At 36.9% G+C, this 19,386-nt stretch overlaps 1 protein-coding gene across 1 annotated transcript in view; it reads right to left on the bottom strand.

Moving 5' to 3' along the window:
- The window catches only part of RAB3C (RAB3C, member RAS oncogene family), a 302,146-nt gene that overhangs the window by 161,066 nt on the left and 121,694 nt on the right, over positions 1-19,386 (bottom strand). Inside the window, exon 3 of the mRNA XM_065875572.1 lies at positions 1,540-1,658. Within this exon, the coding sequence (XP_065731644.1) occupies positions 1,540-1,658 (119 nt within the window). The remainder of the gene's footprint in view (positions 1-1,539; positions 1,659-19,386) is intronic.

Genomic DNA, 19,386 nt, shown 5'->3' with positions numbered 1-19,386 from the left:
GCTATGTGTGGCAATTAACTGGATAGCACCATGGTATTCATTGAACCAACCTTTTTGTTACTAATTTGAAATGCTACTTTTTATCATAAACCAAATCCCATATGGCTTTGTGTCTATATCTGGACTCTCTCTTTCATTCCATTCTATACCAAACCTCCTGGTATTTGATTGGGATTGCCTTGAGTTTATGAATTTATTTGTGAAGAACTGGCATTTCTTACAATATCCAGTCTACTGAAAAGAGGGGTACTTAAGCCTTCTTCTATGCCCCTCAGTTGAAGATAATTATTTTTTCATGGAGGTCCTAAGCTTGTCTTTTTCAGTTTACAGCTATATATTTCCCTTTTGAGTTGCTATTTTTAGTGGTATTATTACAATTTTTTTGTATTGTAAGTGTGTGTGTGTGTGTGTGTAAATAAGAAAGATGTAGGTGCATTTTCAGATAAGCAAAAAAATTTTAAAGAAACAATCTAAGGCAAACTGAAATTTTTAATAGCATCTGACCTTCACTGAGCTGATACACATATAAAAAAATCATTTTGGATAATACTATCATGTAAAACAGGAAAAAAAATGTTTATTTTACCTGTGTATTGCTAACTTTTCCTTCAATAAGACAAGCCATGACTGTATTTGGAGTTAAAATGTGGTGTCTGTTTAGTCCTGGTCCTACCAGTGAGCTCACTTTCCTCCTAATACCACACAAAGCTCAACTAGACTCTGGCTCTTTCCCTAGAAAAGTAGCCCTGTTCCGCCCTGCTGCTTTAATTCATGACCATGACCATGACCATCAGCTTTTCAGTGTCTCCTCCTGAGGTGCTGGTGGAATAGGCTGAAGGAGCTGCAGCCACAGCAGTCAACCCCCCATAGCAAATCACACAGACAGAGGTGTTTTCACATGGTTTGATGTAGCTGGGAGTCAAGAAAGGTTGCAGTTTTTTCTTTTTCTTCATCCCAGTCCTTTGGAACTTTTCAATTTGAAGAAAAACTGGAAACTATCTAACAAATCCAGATAAAGGGTCAGCAAACTTTTACTGTAAACAGCCAGACAGAAGATGTTTTAGGCTTGTGGGCTCTATGGTCTCTGTTGCAGCTACTTAACTCTGCTGTTGTACCATGAAAGTAGTCATAGACAATAAGTAAATGAACCTGGCTGTGTTCTAATAAAACTTTATTTATAAAACAAGTGGTGAGCCAGTCGTGGCTCATAGTTCAAATTTGGCCTATGGTTCATGGTTTCCAGATTCCTATTTTAGACCAGTATGCTTCCAGACCATTCATTATTTGTACTTCAAAAAATCAAAAGCAGTGTACTTGTCCCCATGGAACTAAAGGTCACAGGATGCAAAGCACTGGAGTGAACAAAATAGAGCAAAATCATCAAAATGATTTCTTATCAATCCTTAAATGGGTCTGAGCATAGCTAGCCCTTATTTGCTTTATGAAACACAAGTGGGATCACAGTATATAAAAATACACATATTACATTGTGGTGTGATCACTGCATTATTAGTAATGCGAACATTTGCTCTTACTTACCAATCCTGTACTGCATTGAAGGATTCTTCATTTGTGATGTCATACATTAAAATAAAGCCCATGGCTCCACGATAATAGGCTGTGGTGATAGTCCTGTATCTTTCCTGGCCTGCTGTGTCCTACAAAATAAAAATAATAATCTGTCAAAAAATGAGGCAATACACCTTCTGGGAAGTGATTAGTTATTCCCAAAATAGTCATAACAGAGAATCTAAATTGTATTTACAATGTATAGCTATATATGTTTTTCAGTCTTGTTTTTCCTAATGATTTTCATATGGCCGCTCTGCAGTATTACGAGCAAATCTTTTTTGGGGGGGGGGGGTGTAAAGAACTAGCTCAGAGTACCTTCTACATATGCTCATTCCCATTAAGGAGCATTTAACTATAGAAAAGAAAATAAGAAGAAAGATCATACGTATCAAAATCTGTGGCTTTTGTAGAGTTTAAAACCAGAAGAGTACATTAGCTCCATCATTATGTATTTACTGTCTATCTGCTAAGTACAAGCCTCTGTGGGGGAAAAAAGAGAAAAGGACCTTTTATGAAAAGGTCCCTGCATTTAAAAGCATGCAGTGTAGTTTCCAGTTATTCAATGGTAAAATGACAATTAAAATACCTACTTTGTGTGGGTGTTTGAGTCGGACAGATCTGGAGTTCCCACTCTCCCATTAGAGAGCTTGGGGGGACATGCACAGCTGCTGAGCCTCTATTAACTTAAACCCCCTAAAGTCTAGCATGCCTGTGAGGGTGACATGAAATCATGCATGGAAAGTGCTTCACTGAGCCTGACACACAAAAAGTGGCCAAAAAATGGTAAGAACTGGCTCTTATTCCTGAAATTTGGGAAGGCAAGGCTAACACAGGATGGTAGATGGCAGCTTACAAATGCAGGGGCTCAGGGCCTGCAAAATAGTCTCATGCAGCAGTGAAATCTGAGAATCAGAGGCAGCTACATCACTGAAATGACCTATATAGGTCACAGGTACTGCACGATGTAGTTGAAGAAATTATTCCTCAATTCAACTAACTCTTGCTCCTTTGTCTTCTCAGGATCTGGGGGTATAACTTATAACCCAATGCTCCTTGGCTTCCCCCTTCACCACCTTCCCAGGGGACTGGGCTCTGATTTCTCTGTCCTAGTATTCTAGGGGCTTAGCATTTTGGACAGAAATGTCACCTTCTTTCTGACTTCGGTCTGGGTCCTCTTTCTTCCCTTCTCCCAGAGATGCCTCCTTTGTATACAAAGTGCCTTCCAGTTCCCCCTAAGGCAATATTAATAGGTCCTGAAGGGAAAGCTAATGTGTTGGATGATTCAAGAAGAAGTTCCTTTAGCATCAAAATGAAGCGAACAAAGCACAGAGCTGATCTCCCTGTGCTTTGCGGCTGCTTCCCACTACCTATCTATTTGACGTTTGGTAGTGTATATATGTCCATGCCACTCTCTCGTTTTGTCACAGCTTACCCTTCCCCCTCCCCATATCCTCAAGTCCATTCTCTAGTAGGTCAGACGCAAGAGGGGAGAGATATGGGAACATGTGTATATGTATAACTGATTCACTTTGTTATAAAGCAGAAACTAACACACCATTGTACAGCAATTATACTCCAATAAAGATGTAAAATAAATAAATAAATTAATTAAATAAAAGCTTAAAAAACAATGATGGGAACATCTCCTGGGTCTCACTCTTAGAACAGGCTCATGTTGGACACACTGTTCCTCACCTGTAGGTACCCTCCTGCTCAGATGCTTGCACTCCACATCAGACTAACAGTAGGAAACTCAAGAATGCTCACAATTTTCTCCTAATTTGTGTGGTTTATTCTATTTGGCCCCTGAAAATTCAGAGAATGGTAACCAAAGAAGGCTGAGGAAATCAGCAAATGATTCCAGGAGGATGTGGGCGTGTGGAATAAAACTTGAAAATTAGCAAAGACTGTGACTGTTCATGAGCAACAATTCTACTCTACACTTGGAGCAGGGATAAAGTCGGCCTGATTAGAGGTGTTTATTAGGTAATATTATTGAAATAAGTTTCCAAAGGTAAGACAAAAACAGGTTATGGTACCCAAAATAACAAAAAATGAAGCAAAACAAATGAGGAAGGTCTTTCAGAACATACCACTAATTGGCAGAAAATAAAAAGGAAAGTCTAGATTTCACCACGTGAAAATGTGACCATTCCTTGAATATAAAAAAAATGCTATGAAGAAAATTGAAATGATATATAATCAGATGATATTTGAATATTTTACTGTACTTTGCTTAGTATTTTATAAATATGAAGGTATAGATATTAGAGATAAACTTGGAAATCAGAAACTGCATGTAATTGGGACAATCATACGGATTTATTAGACAGAAAGAAGACAATCTTGAGCTTATTTGGATATTTTTGGATATTCGTTGGATATAATTCCATTAACAGTATATCCAACTGTGAAATGAAGGAGAAAGTTAGAGAACCAAATGCTCAAAGACTGTGTTTAAAAAGCAAGGTATAATTAGAGATTGTGTAATATATTTTAGCTCCTGGGGAACAGAACCCCTTATAACTAGTCATTCTATTTTAAAACTTAGGCACTTTTGTCTTGGGTTCATATTTTTCAGAATACATTATCTATAACATTACCACTTTTTTTCCTACTGTGAAGTAATTTTAAATAGCTTTCTTTATCTCTTGGTAAAATATCTTTTTGACATTGACCAAGTAGCCTTCTTACAGGTTAGGGACCCACTTCCTGCTGCTTTCTCTATACAAAAGACAGCTTTTCCCCAATTTCTCAATAGGAGAAAACAGCCAATATGCCTGAGGCACTGCTAAAAGGTGACCCAGACCCTTCCTGTCAAGCATGTCTTCAATACAGACACTAAATAATGTTGTGTTGAAAAACTATGACATTTTCTCTCTCTTCTTGACCTCTTCCAGTGATGGCTTCCTCTTTCATAAGATGTTAATTTTATTTTGACAGTAAAGAAACTAGATCTAGTGTTATAAAACATATCAATTTCACACTGGAAGTGTATTTAATCTTCAAGGGAGCAGAAATCAAGGTCCTGTTACATTATGATTGAGATGTTACAGGAAACCACGGGGTTGGATAGCCATTATGTATCAAAATTTTAGAACAGAGAGAGGGGGACAAAAACAGCTTTTAAGAAAAAGAAAAAGAAAAGAAGCTTTCAGACAGCACTTAAGTCACAGCAAGGGGCAGGACCTTCCACAGGATTCTGACTTGAACTCAGAAACACAATCTAATTGGAGGTAGTTGTCACCTCAGAGCTCTCGGGGAGAGTAAGAAATTGCACCAAGTAGGGGAAGTGTAGTAAGAAATACAGAGAGGAAATTTCCTTTCCAAATGCAAATAAAATAAAAAGAGTAAAACTAAGCTAATAGACACTAGTTGGCTCTGCATTGGTTTTGAGTACTGAAAACAATTTTAAGATTACAAACTCATCAGCATTTTCTCTCCCATTATATTAGGAAGAAAAAGGAGTCAGAAAAAATACCTCATTACATTTGACATTTACTAATAATGATAGAAGGTTATATTGGAAAGAAAAGAACATTTATAATGTCAAGTGCCACTAACGTAATTAAATGTGAGAATCTCAAAAGGTAACTGACTAAAATGGTACTTCTCAATCTGCTCAGGAAAATGGCTCTAAACTCTGGCTTTGCCTTGCTGCTCTGCCCAGTTGATTCTAATAACTGGAGATACCTGCTGGTTTTCTATAAATGTAGGCTTCTGGTGATTGAAAAACACAACAGGAAATATTTCCCAAAAAAGGGGATAAAAATATGATTTAAAAATGAAAGCTTTCTTCCAAGAGAGTTAGCTTTCATTTTTCTCTCTTTTAAGAAAAAATAAAATCATCTTAGCTGGCTTAAATATTTTGACTTCTCAATCATGTTTTTAGGAGGAATTTTTGGCTTAAATGATAGGTTTGATTAGCAAATACTTGAATATCTGTCAAAAAAGAGCTCTAAAATGGAAAACATTCGCGGTTTGATAAGTAGTAGCTAGGAACATTTTCAGTTTGAATTTTGGCATTTTTGTCTGTTTTTGCCTTATGTTTTCTTTCTCTGGTGAAACATTTTATTTTTTTTAACTGCATGTAGTGCATTCTCAAACACTTCTGAGGTCACACAGAGATAATGTGCAGTTTTAGGAGTGAGGAAATAGCTTTCATTTGTAAAATCTGGGTTATATTGTAATTTGTTTTTGTTTTGGTGGTTACTTCTCTCTGTATTGGATTAAAGGGAAAATGGAAGTAACCATTAGTAAAGAAACATAACTCAAATAATATCACTACCATCAAAATACATTTTTTGAATGTCCAGACAGAGAAAAATAGATTGAAGGACAGACAATCCTGATACATGAAAAAGTAGGTAATTTTATAGATGGAGAAACCAAACCAAAACACATTGGTGTTAACTGATCAACAAAGGTAATTTAATTAAGCTAAAGGAAATAATATGTAATAATCCAAAGAGGAAATCAACAGCAATGTAGGATGAGAACACTGCAACATAAGACTGTAAAACACATTTTATCTAGTGAACTTCTAAATAGACACAAATATGTGAAATGGAATAAACAGTCATTTAGCATTCAAGCAAGTAGCAATCTTTTAACTTGTACCTTCCTACCTTCTACCTGTAGGAATTATTTTGAATCATCAAAGGAAGATTAAATTATACTCAATATAATTTAATATTAATGCTGATTGGTTGATTGATTCATTCATTCAATAAACAATAAGTGAACACCTATTACCAGTTACAGACTGTGACAGATATTTATTAAATTTATTTTATGTATTCTAGATGTATTTTTGTATATTTAAAAACTCTATACTTTAAAAGCATTTCATTAATCAGGATATCATATTCCTCACATGTCTACAAAATATTAGACATGAAATATCATTTCTAAAGAGCCAGACAGCATAGCAGTTTAAAATTGTAACTGAGACCATCTGCTCAGTGGTGAGGTTCTCCAATTCATAGTCACAGTTATGGGTTGTACTGTGTTCCCCCCCCAACCAAAATATGTGAAGTCCTAACCCTAGAACCTGTGAATGTAACCTTATTTGGAAATAGGGTCTTGGCAGATGTAATCAAGTTGGGATGAGTTCATACTGGATTATGGTGGGTTCTAATCCTATGACCAGTGTCCTTTTAAGAAGGGAAAACAGAGACACAGAGAAGGCCACATGAAGGCAGTAGCAGAGATTGGAGTGATGTATCGACAAATCAAGAAATGTCAAGGATTGCTGGCAACCCCTAGAAGCTAGGAGAGAGGCATGAAATGAATTCTCCCCCGAGAGCCTGAGAGAGAGCATGGCCCTGTGATACCTTAATTTAGGACTTCTAGCCTCCAGAACTGTGAGACAATAAACTTCTGTTGTTTTAAGCCACCCAGTTTGTGGTACTTCATTACAGCAGCTGTAGGAAACTAATGCAGTCATCGACCCCAGTTTGCAATCTTCATGATCAGGGCAAAAATAATATAAATTTCACAGCTATCCACATACCCCTTTACTACTTTACAGGAGAGGAAATATAGAAGATTAACAGTAGTCTTATTGAGAAGCCTAACATAGTCTCACGAAGATGTTATGCTAAAATGCATAACTATATTCCATTTATGAAAAATTAATTCTATTCAAAAAAGGTGAGTTGATATATCTTATTGCTTTAAAAAAGTAGATCTTAAATATACATGAATACATACATATATTGTTCTTAGAAAGACAGAGCACCATTGCTTGAAGTGATACATATTATATACTGTTTCACGTTGGAATTTCATCCCCAAATTTTTGAAATGCTGTTACAGAAAAACCTAAAGTCATAACATATACTGAGACACTACTCTCCAAAACAACAGAAACAACAAAATGCTGATTATTATACATTACTTCTTTTAGGTGATGTTACTTTCCTCCCAGTTGTATTTATTTTTTAATTTCCATAAATAGGCAGGCATAAAGCAGCATTGAACATAGTCTGATAAAAATAGTAAGCAAAACAGGAAGCTCAAACATTTTATGCTTTCTTGTTGCATGCTTATTTTTGGAATAAGAACTTTTTTCCTTACAGCAGTTAATCTTCCATTAAAATGAAATTTACAAACCACTTTTCCCTACTGATCTTGTACAGTTGGAATTCATTTACAGACACTTAGTTATACAAGCATCTGTAAATGAAGCTCACATTTTAGAAAAGAGTTCTAATGAACTGGCCTCTAAATAGTTTTTTGATCAATGTAGATGTTCTTCTTACCTATTGTCTTATATCCATCCTCTTCACACCAGCCGATTTTATTGATCAGATTTTCTTGGCATGATGTTTAGCTTTGAAACACCCAAACCTTCATTTTACAATGGCATCCACTTCCAAGTAAAACCCTAATAAAATAACCCTGAGGCACAAGGATGAAACTTGACCTATTATTTCTTGGCAGTGTTACCATGGCAATTCATCTTTCCTGGAAGAGAGGAACGGTTGTATATAGCTCTTTTATAGGGGGCCTTAGACTCTATTGTCAGTGACAACCCAACACATCTACCAATTGTGTGTTTCTGCTCATGAAAGTTGGAGACACTTTTCAGTAAACGCCATTTCAATGCTCAGATGAACTCTCTTCAAGACCTTAGTAAAATTTACAATCAAAAGCATGTAAAGGCATCTTCACTCATTTAAGAGCCTGTTATTTAAGAACAATTAACACAAAGGCAGAGAAAGGTGCCATTTTTTTCTTTCTTTCTTTCTTTTATTTATTCATTTTTCGCTGCGTTGGGTCTTTGTCACTGCGCACAGGCTTTCACTAGTTGCGGTGAGAGGGGGCTACTCTTCGTTGCGGTGCAAGGGCTTCTCATTGTGGTGGCTTCTCTTGTTGAGGAGCAGGTCTCTAGGTGCACGAGCTTCAGTAGTTGTGGCACACAGGCTTAGTAGTTGTGGCACACAGGCTTTGTTGCTCTGCAGCATGTGGGATCTTCTTGGACCAGGGCTTGAACTGGTATCCCCTGCATTGGCAGGAGGATTCTTAACCACTGCACCACCAGGGAAGCCCTGCTTTCTTTCTAATTAATCTTTTCGACATTCTTCTTCTCAGTGGGATTTTGATTATGCTCAACTTTGTCAAAACCTAGGGCATAAATATTTAAATGAAGGCAGCTTGGAGCTTTTAGTCAAAATCAGTGATTGCTTTTCTTCCCAGAATGCAATTCAAAATGCTTGCCAGCAGATCAAGTGTTCTGTGTTTTAAAGGATAATAGGCTTTTGAGTGGGATTCTTATTGTTGCCCTAAAATTGGCACTAAGACTCCAACCAAACTTCTTACAAAGGGATGGAGATTTCACTTGCACAGCCATGTGCCAGTTGGTTGGTTGGATGGATGTCTGCTTAGGCAATGGAATTGCTGATCTGCGCTTATGTAGGGGTATTTGAGACCTGGAGAGAGATGGCAGGGTTGAGGAGGGGGAGGTGGTAGAGGAGCCCGACTTCCCACCGGTTAGCAATAAACACCACAGCAGGCAGCTGCTCTCGAGACATCTTGCCATTAACCCACCTCTGAGAGGGCTGTCTCCTGGAGGAAGCTGGGGAGGAGATGGGGAATACTAACAGGGGCAAGAGGGGTCAGAAGGAATGTTGACAGGTTCTGGCTGAATATCTGGCACATTTTAGCTGTGTGAACTTGGTTATCTCACTTGCCCCTCTGGGCTTTGATGTCTTCATTTGTAAATGAGAAAATAAATTTTCTAAGTCTGTTTCAGCTCTCAATTCACAGAATGTCTTTAAATACATTTTCCCCTCTTCTAGGATTTTTGGGCTAGTGCATCACAATCTTTCTACTGGTGAAATCTGTCCATCAATATTTACCCTAATTACCACTCTCTTTGCATAGATGTTTCCCATCTTATTTTATATTTGACTTGATTTTCCTGTAATTCTTTCTATTCATTTCCTGCTTTCTCTTTGGCTGAATGTTTTTCACTTTTTTCTAATTTTATTCTTCCCTTTATTAGTTTGGAAGTTATACCTGCTCTATATAAAGTGATTATTAAAATTTCAAAATTTATGTTCAAAAAATTTAATTATATCTTTATCTTTATTTACCCAAATTCAAATATTTAGAATAATCTATCAGTCATCCCTTCCCATTCTACATAATAATGCTGTACAATGTTCCATATTCTAATAGTATCTTGACTTTTTACTCCCTGTATTAGACATTATTATGTTTTACACAGACATTATTCATTTATATTTATCCTATGTTTTCCAGTTTCCCTGCTCACAATTTCTTCTTATCAATACATATTAAACTACCGTTCCATACTTCTGAAGTGCGTTCTTCAGAAATCTCACCGGTGAAGGTCTTTTGATAGTAAATATTCTCCTCCTGCATGTCTGAAGATATATTTATTTAGCCATTATTCATGAATAATGTTCAATAAATATATATAATTGGGTGTAAATTCTAGTTATACTCTGTTCTTTATAGCATTATGCTATTGTTTATAGACTTCAGTTGATACATTCAAAAATATGCTATCACTCTAATTATTGTTCTATTTTAGGTAAACTGTTTTCTGAAGCTACTTTTAAGAGTTTCCCTTCATCTTTGGTGGTCTTCAGTTTTTCAATGATGTGGCTACACTTACAACTCTTTTATTTATGTTGCTTGGGGTTCACTGTGATTCCCTATTTTGAGGATTCTTGTCTTTCAAAATTTTAGAAAAAAATCCAGTCACTATCTCTTCAAACTACTTTTCTCCCATTCTTTATTTTCCCCCCTTTATTTTGGACTTACAATTAGATATCAGGAAAGTAAGGTGACCACACAGCCTGGGCTGCTCAGGAAAGTCCCAGGTTATGCCTTGTGGTGGATCAATGAACACTTAAATAATGAACTTATTGACTCAAAAGTCTTCTGGAACTTTTTCAATTTAATTCATATCTGAAAACATGCCTGGATCTATATAACAAGTTCATAGTTTCTGACACGGTTTCTGTCAGTTCTGAAGAGTTTGGAAAAAAAGGTTTGAAAAAGTTTTAAAGGTCAGCTGAGTCACACGTTGTAAAACTTGTTAGCTTTAAAATGAAAGTAGAACTGGGTATAAAATATACGCTGTGGCATGAGTCTGCCTCTAGAAAAGGAGTGTTTCTGTTTCTCGTGAGGTCTCTGCCCTGTTAAATCATCACATTGGCTGTTCAGCTTATTTTTTTCTCTGATCAGCTTTCTTTAGTTACCCATGTTTAAAAGTGGTTGTGTCACTCATTGCAGGTCAAGATCACAGGCTGGTATCTGATTCACTGGTGTTTCATGTGATTAACACAGTCGTTAAAAAATTGTAAGCCAACATTGAAGAATGTGGAGATTTTTACACAAAAGCCCAGATTTCCAATTTCTTTTGAAAAATGTTAAAAGATGGTAATAAACTGCTGTATGGCCATTGAGGGCTGAGGCTGGGTAGCAGCTGCCTCTTTCATACGGTCATCTGCCCTTCTCTCCTTTCTGCTGTTGCCTGTTCCCTAAGGCACTGCTATTTGAGATCACCCAGCACCTACCACCATAAATATTTCTGTTTATCCTCTGTTCAAAACCATCCTATGTCTTCCTTTCAGCCTGAGGATAAAGTCCAAATTCCTTAGGCTTTTTTCCATTTGGCCCCATCATCCCTTTCCAATTTTATCTTTACATTTATATTTATTATATGTGTTTATTCTTCTTTTCAATCCCATTGTGTCAGAATCTGACCATGTTTCTCAAACCACGCCCCCTGTGTTTTCTGACTTCCGTGTCTCCTTCATGTGTGTATACGCCTCCACACGCTTCTCCTCTTGATCTTGTGTTTTCATCCTCAGTAGAATCCAAGTATATCTTTAAAAAAATGTCTTATCAAACAGCTATTCTTCTTATTCTTCTGGACTGTCTTAACCAAAGAATAAAACGAGTTCTTAACCTAGCCTAGGCAATTTAATGCCTAGGTGAAAGTTACATTTGGGATCAAAATTTATACAAGGAAAAAGTCAGGTTGTCTTAACAAATCAATATTCTGTCTGGGTTGACTTCTTGTTAAAAACTAATCAAACACTGGAAATCTATATTCCTAACATTATACTGGGTACCGAGAAAAATACAAAATAAGCATCCATATAATACGATCTCTAAAACAAAGAGCTTGTATTTTCCACAAACTGCCAAAATAAAGCACGTAACGTGATCTGAGACCCTGGCTGTATTTGCAGTGTTTATTGTATGATGTGTGCAGTCTGTGCCAGAGGGGTTGACTGAAATGAGCTGGAAAAGCCTCCAGGAAAATGTAAGGCCAGTCCTCAGGGATCAGTAGATTTTGAAGGGCAGAGGTGAGGTAGGTAGCAGACACAACCACAACTGGGATCATGGAAAGATCGTGGAAGTGACAGGGCGTGGAGAGACTGGCATTGATGTTTATCCTTCATATTTACTTACCTCAATCCCTCCGCAGGGATTAAAACAATGTTTATTGTGAAGTATTGCAGAAGGCTTTTGTTTGGTACCTGATAATTCACCAGGCACTGCAAATGGACAGTATGATTCCCTACTCCCTTTTAAATTGTAGTATCTTGTGGGGGAAACTGAGAACAGATTCTGTTTCTTCTACAGCAGGATCCATAATCCGAAATGGAAGAAAGAAAATGTAATCTATGACCCAGTACCAGGTGGATTAAGTAATTAAACCCCTCTGAATTTTCACTTTCTAGCTAAAATAGGGATAATATTATCTACCTATCTACCTTCTCAAGGTTGTTGTAAGGATTAAATAAATGAACATATTGAAAGGCTTCTAGCACACACTAGGTGCTCAATAAATGGGTTCTACTTTTTTTTTTTTCTAGAAGCAGCAATGTGTGGAGGAAAGAACAAGGATTTGGTGTTAGATAGAACACCTGGGTTCCTACTCTGGCTCTGAGACTCACATGCTAAGCGATTTTAGAAATATCACCTAACCTCTCTGAGAATCAGTATCCTGATTTCCAAAATGAAATTAGTAACTGGTACGGAGTTGAATTGCAAGTTGCAAATGACAAAAGTTCTCAGTAAGCTATAAGTTCTCTGTAAGCTATAGGTAATATCATTACTAGTGAATGTGTTAAAGATAGTACAGAATTGAAACATGTCAAATCCCAATAGAAAGTATTTGTTAAATGCAACTGGATTCCTCGGTAGAACATTGTTCCTTACATCTCCCATCTCCCAGAGAGGAGAGAAAATAAAGGTAATTGTCCTTCAGAATCAGCCAGAATCTACATACCCTCATTTTCTCTCTCCACGCCCCCTTACCTAAAAAGGGAACAGAATTCAAAGATGAAATACACAATTAAATCCTTATCATGACAATTACTTGATTATGCTTACTAATTTCTTTAAGATCCTCTGCACAGTCTTACTTTTATGATTGTTTTGACCTGCATTGAAACAAAAGGCCTAATGAATAACAACGGTGTTTCAAGGTTAGAGGAACGATTTCCACATCTCAGACTACTGCTCATTGTAGTTGATAAGTATCATTGAACGACAAGTACTATGTCCAATGAATGAAGTCTCAAAAATACATAGAGAGACAAAGGGAAATGAAAACGTAGAAACCAGATGCTAGAGAAACCGAAGTTGCTGTAGCGTCTCATTATGTGCTCCGAATCCAGAGAGAGAAAGCTCGGAGCAGGCAGCTAGCTGTGCAGCAGGCCTGGGCAGCAAGAGGATAAAGTAACTGTCTGGCTCTGGAAGGAGCATGGGAAGGCCAGGGAGAAGTTTACTTTGGAAAGCCTTCTTGACTTGACCAGAAATAGTACTACTATCAATAATGGCATATATTTCTCTTTTTGAAGTGGGTCTAATATATTTATTTGTTTCTTTATATACAACCTTCATCATAAATAATTCAAAAAATATAATGAGATGACATTACATCCATAGGAAATATCTAAACATCAAAGGCAACTTTGAGTTGTTGAGTACTATTTTACAAGTTGTTAAGTTGGTAGAAAATATTAAGCCCATTGCCTGGCATTCAGGAAACAGGGACACTCAGACTCAGGCCTCACCCAGCATAGGGCACTTTCATGTGTGGCCTTTGTGACCTCACATTTCTGTATGAGATTATATCGGATCAAATTTTATAAGGCACAAAGCCATACAGGGTCTCCTAAGATCAATGGTAATCGCAAACAAGCTTTGGAGATCACACAGCTAAGTACAAGACAAACCCTGGTTTCTGCCTACCTTTTTGGTTATGTTGAAGCCATTGAAAGACAGTTTCAATGGCTATTTAAGCAGTTCTCTCTTTCCTTTCTGTTCAGTTCTGAACAGACACCCATGCAGAGTTGAGGCTGGGGCTCATCTTCATAATTAGAGGGACTGAAATCGAAGGTGGAGGTCAGAGGTGGGTTACAAAGACAATTATAGGGTTAAAGAGAGATGTGCTCAAGGGGAACAACCCAAGGAGCTTTAGTAAGTCTCGGAAGTCTGAAAGTAACTTCCTTAGAACTTCAGTATTTTGAAATCTTTCTGATAGAGCATGAGAAGTGGCTCTTTTCTTCTTATAAATCTTCATTCAAGACAGGACTAGACTTATTGGGGGAAATGGGGCCTGGACATTGGCTGCAAGGTTTGTGGAAGCTGGAAAGGCAGACAGGATATCTAAGGACTGGGCTGTGAGTTATGGAGGCCCCTCTGGGGAGGCAGAGGGGCCAGAACCGGGAGAGGAGAGCCCCGTGGGCACTCAGGGCCCCTTTAACATTGTTACTATGGATGCTGCTTTTGAAAGGGCTGAAACCTGACCACAGAACCCAAAGAAAACAAAATCTAAAGGAGAAGCCAAATTCGTATTAAAACGTGATACAATCTAAATCTAGAATAACATCTATAGAATTTATTCAACCTGAATTCCATTTAGGGGTTAAATCTTCTATTAAGTCAGAAAAAGTAAATTTCCAGGAGTCATTACAAATAAATCAACCACATTATCTCCAGATCAAATAAAAAAAAGCCTGTATTGAATTGTATGAAAGAGGATGCAGATAGGCAGATTTATGCTGTATAGTATATACAACACTCACACATTAGCATTTTACATTTAAGAAGCAAAATTAACTAGGATGAAGAAAATCATTATTGGTGTGAAATAAAACCCATGCATAAAGAAGCATTTAGCTTTTATTTTTCGTAGTAAAATGTTACCCAAATCACTGTATTACAAATAGACCAAATAGACCTAAACCATTTGCCAAACAATCTGACAGCCCGTAAAATCATTCTTCCCACATTTAAATTTCACTAACAACATGGCTGCTGACATGAGAAGCCTGAAAGGGCATTCATATTCCAAATATAATTCAAATTTCTACTTTCAATGCAAAAAGTTCTTTTATGGCTTGTGTGTCTGACAGATTTTTCTTACCATGTCAACAGAACTCTACTGCTTGAATAGCTTGATAAGCAGAGTCAGGGAGCAGATCCTTCTCCTACAGGAAAGACAGAAACTTCTCCAGCTGGGTAACACTCAGCTGGAGGATGCCAGGCCTGAGGATCGTGCTGTGCTAATAAGGTCAGGGTCTGATCCCTGTGTGTTCTTCATTCTGCCCGATTACACGCTCAACCTGGCGAGTTATTTCACAAATGTGAGAGGCAGGCAGATGGGCAAGGGTGTAAGGCTGGACTTGCACAGATCCATCATCCTTCATAAAAGGACAAATGAATGCTTCATTGTATCCAAAGAAAATTCTAAGCTACTTCTGAAGAACTTGACCAAGCGGGTCAGAGTTTCTCCCCTTTTGCGACCAAGAGCAATAAATTCTGTTGCTCAGAGTTGGCTTGGAGGGACAGATAAGACGGAGGGTTACCTCTTATCTTCAGGGGAATTTTAGGAGACCTATTCCTTCTCACTGGCTTATATAAAAATTACATTTGGTCATTGAAAATAGTGCCACACTCTCAGAAGTTCTCCTTTAGTCGATTTGGTGGTGGAGTCTGGGGATGTGCACTCTCTCCAGGTACCTTTGGTCATTCTTATGCTGGTGGTTTGACTAATGCTGAATACCTTTGAGGTGCAGTGACTCTGGGGTTAGGTGATTTGGGCTCATACTGTGGCTCCATCACTTACTAGTTGTGTGACCTTAGAAAAATCAACTCATCTCTCTACACCTCAGTTTCCTCAACTGTAAAATGGGATCATGACAGAGTACCTCTCAAGGTTGTTATGAAGATTAAATGAGCTAACACAGGCAATTTGTTTACTATAAGAGCTCAGACTAGCAAGTGGGCAATACATGGTAGTTACTGTAACTCCCCAATGCTCTTTCATTTTAAAAATTTTCTTTCTTATATGCAATGTTTTATCTATTGATCTGTTTCATGCTTATATTTTGGGTTTTTTAAGTCACTGAAGAATATACAAATAATGCATATGTCATATATTGTGTGTGTATAATATTATATACATATATATATTATTGGTGTGATAGATCTAATTTTGGATGTCATTTTTTTCAAAGATGTGACTGCAAACCACTGTTAACCATTCTTATTTAAATAAAATGCGAGTGACCAAGGAGTAAAGGTGTCTTATACTTTGTCATTCTTTGCTAAAACGTGATCTTCTTTTTCTCAAATGGAAATGAGATTACTGCTGTGGTCTTCCAATTTGTTTCAAGTGGACAGGCAAACATCTCCAAGCTTTAAAACTTCTTTCTGACAGAAGACCTACTTCAATGTGTCCAAGGCAATTTAAAAAACAAATAGAGACAAGCAAATAAAAATTTGAAATTGCCACAGAAAGAAAAGCAAACAAATAATGACTAAAAGTTTGCTTGGGCCTTTATCCAAGCTGGTTTTAGAAAAAGTATGAAGACTCTTTGCCTCAGTGGTAAAAATGATTGGAGATATATAGATTTTGATCAAAATAGAGAAACTTACTAAGAATAAAAGGGGTTGCCTCATGAACTGGCGAGTACTTCTTCACTGGACATGTTTGAACACAGGCGGGTAAGCAATGTTAAGGATGTCGTAGGAGAGAGTTATGCATTCTGTAAAGCGTTAGACTACACAACCACAAGATTACAAAAGGAAAATGATAGATGGTGTTAAAGTTGTGAAGCTGGGTATTGGAAGGTTCGTCATGTTTTTGGTAACTACAAAGAAGTAAAGAAGTTACTAAACATCTGTGAAAAGACAAGGAGCTCAGATTTTGGACATATTTTATTTTAGTGCTAGGTGGAAACTCCAAAGCAGAGATGTTCTAAAACCAAACAATCTATAAATAGGTATGTCCTCATTATATTACAAACCTACTTTTGTTTCTTAATAACTCTTTTTGATTACTGTTTTTTCTGCTTTTCCTATCATACAAGTTTCGGTGATTCAATAAGGGCAGTAGCCATTTACCTGTAAATAAAGATATAAACTTGGAATGGGTGCCCAAAGCAAAAGGTGAAAAATATGTTTATCCAGAAGGTGCTCAAACTCTCTCCTTCCAAGACCATTGTCCCACAAGTTGTAGCTGAAACTGACTGACCCTTCCTCTTAATTAGTGAGATAGTAAAGCTTACTATTCCACGTGGCCACAATAAGCTACTCCTTAAGCAAAAAAAAAAAAAAGAAAAAGTTTCTATTCTTGGTATTTCCTTTACACTTATTACTAGATCACTCAATGGTTATTGACACTAGATTAATGTGCATTTAAAAAAATTGTCCCAACTATCCCCAAAACCATCAGAGAAACATTACAAGTCATAAAATCATAATTTTATATTGGAGGCACCAACAATATAATATCCAGTATCTCCTATGATCAAACGAACTACAAGGCTACTATGAGCAATCTAAAAATAAGAGGAGGTGGATTGGTCAACATAAAATCAAATGCAGCCTAATCTCTTGATCATAGGAAGATGGATGCTTCAGGCATAAGCACATTAATATGTAAAATTTAATTTGCTCCATTTCCAGAAACAAGTTAAATTAGGTTAGAGACCAGAGGGCCTCTTTCCAAAGAGACAGGAAGAGAGGGAGGATGGAGAGAGGGAATCAGAGCAAGTGGAGAGAGGTGGACAGAAGTGCTTGGGAACAAGTCATTTTATTCAAGGAGTCCTTTCAACAGTAAGTTTGTGTGTCATCTAGTTCTACTCCATAAACCCAGTTCCAAGAGACTTACACTCCCTCCAAAAGAATTCTCTTTATCCTTATAATATTCACTGAGACACACATTTGTTTTATCTTGGATTCTGAATTCAAGTCCCTCTTACCTGCTTTCCTAATAAGAAATCCAAATGCCACAATGTCAAGCTCATCATCAAAAATTTTTAAGAGTTTATAAAAGAAAGCCAATTGCTTGTAGATTACCAGTAATTCCATTTAACAGTGATACTGCAAAACTGCTGGCCATGAGACAGAAGAATCTAGTTCACATTTGGACTAGTCACTTATCTCTAACTGCTGAAATAAAATTCACTTGTGAGAAGCTATCTTCTTCCTGAAGGTCAAGGTTGCTTTGCCTACTTAAAAAATAGGAACTCAAAAAATACTCTATGTGATATACAGTTATTTCATTAGTCAGTTGTTTATCTAAAAGTATTTTGAGAGCAGAGATTTCCTGAAGAAATATCTTTCTAACATATAACATGATGTCATAAATAACCAGATGGTTAAAAAATCATTGCTGAAGATTGAGGAAAAATCAAAAGATCATAGTGATGGTCAAAAATAATAAATTACATTCTTCTTTGCTTCGATGAAATTGGTTCTGAATATAACACTGCACTGTCACTCACTTTGAACCTACCATCCATGAAACAAAGCAAAAGGAAATGCATACAGTTAGCTACGAGCTTGAAATTCTCTCTGATTTGGTAACACATGTTTCTCATGGTGTTAATTAATGGTGAGCACAGCACTGTCCAACAAATTAGTCTTTCCAGTATTGAGCAAGGGGCCACAGCTCCTAATTCAAACTGGAGCTAAATGTCCAGCTAGAGAGTGACTGAAGGTTACAGCAATAAAAAAAAAGAGGAAGAGCTAGCTCCCCTTTAGACTTCTGAAAATATGGCAACCAAAATAATTCAGGCAAAATAAAAGTCATTTTAACTGTCCATCATGTATCTCTCTCTCTTTTTTTTTTTGACTGCAGTTTTGGAATGGAATAGAATTTCAGCACCAGAAACATTCTGCACAGATCATTTGTACAGCATTTTTGTTTTGTTTTTTATCTAGTCTCTTAGCAAGTTTAATGTTTATAACAAACACTGTTGTCTATAATCACTATACTGTACATTAGATCTCCAGGACTTATTTACCCACTAGTTGCAAGTTTACATCCTTAAACAACATCTCTCCTATTCCCCCACCCCCCAGTCCCTGTTAACTACCATTTTATTCCCTGTTTTTATGAATTCGGCTTTTTTAGATTCCACGTATAAGTGATATATACAGTACCTATACAGCATTGTTCTTATAAGATTCTCAGTGTTTTCAAGAATTGTGTTTGAGATTATTTTCTGCTATTTAGATTACTTTTCACCTCACTAAACAAGGAGAATTTTTTCCTGCTCTGGAAATAGAGATATCTATGCAGTTTATTCTATCAGAATCCTTTAATTTAGAGCTCTCACTGCTTCCTCTTATCTGAGTACACCAGCAGGCAAACTTAAGAATTATGGACCACAGATTATAAGCTGTATGCAGTTATCAAAGGAGACTTCATGGCTCTGCAGTTTTCATAATTACATTAAAGCCAGGCGTGTTTCTCTTTAAACACCAAAATGTGTTTTTATAAAGAAATTGGTGTTAGGA

Source organism: Phocoena phocoena, chromosome 3 (genome assembly GCF_963924675.1).
Source record: "Phocoena phocoena chromosome 3, mPhoPho1.1, whole genome shotgun sequence".
Taxonomy (NCBI): domain Eukaryota; kingdom Metazoa; phylum Chordata; class Mammalia; order Artiodactyla; family Phocoenidae; genus Phocoena; species Phocoena phocoena.
This window is presented reverse-complemented; position numbering and strand designations above follow the sequence as displayed.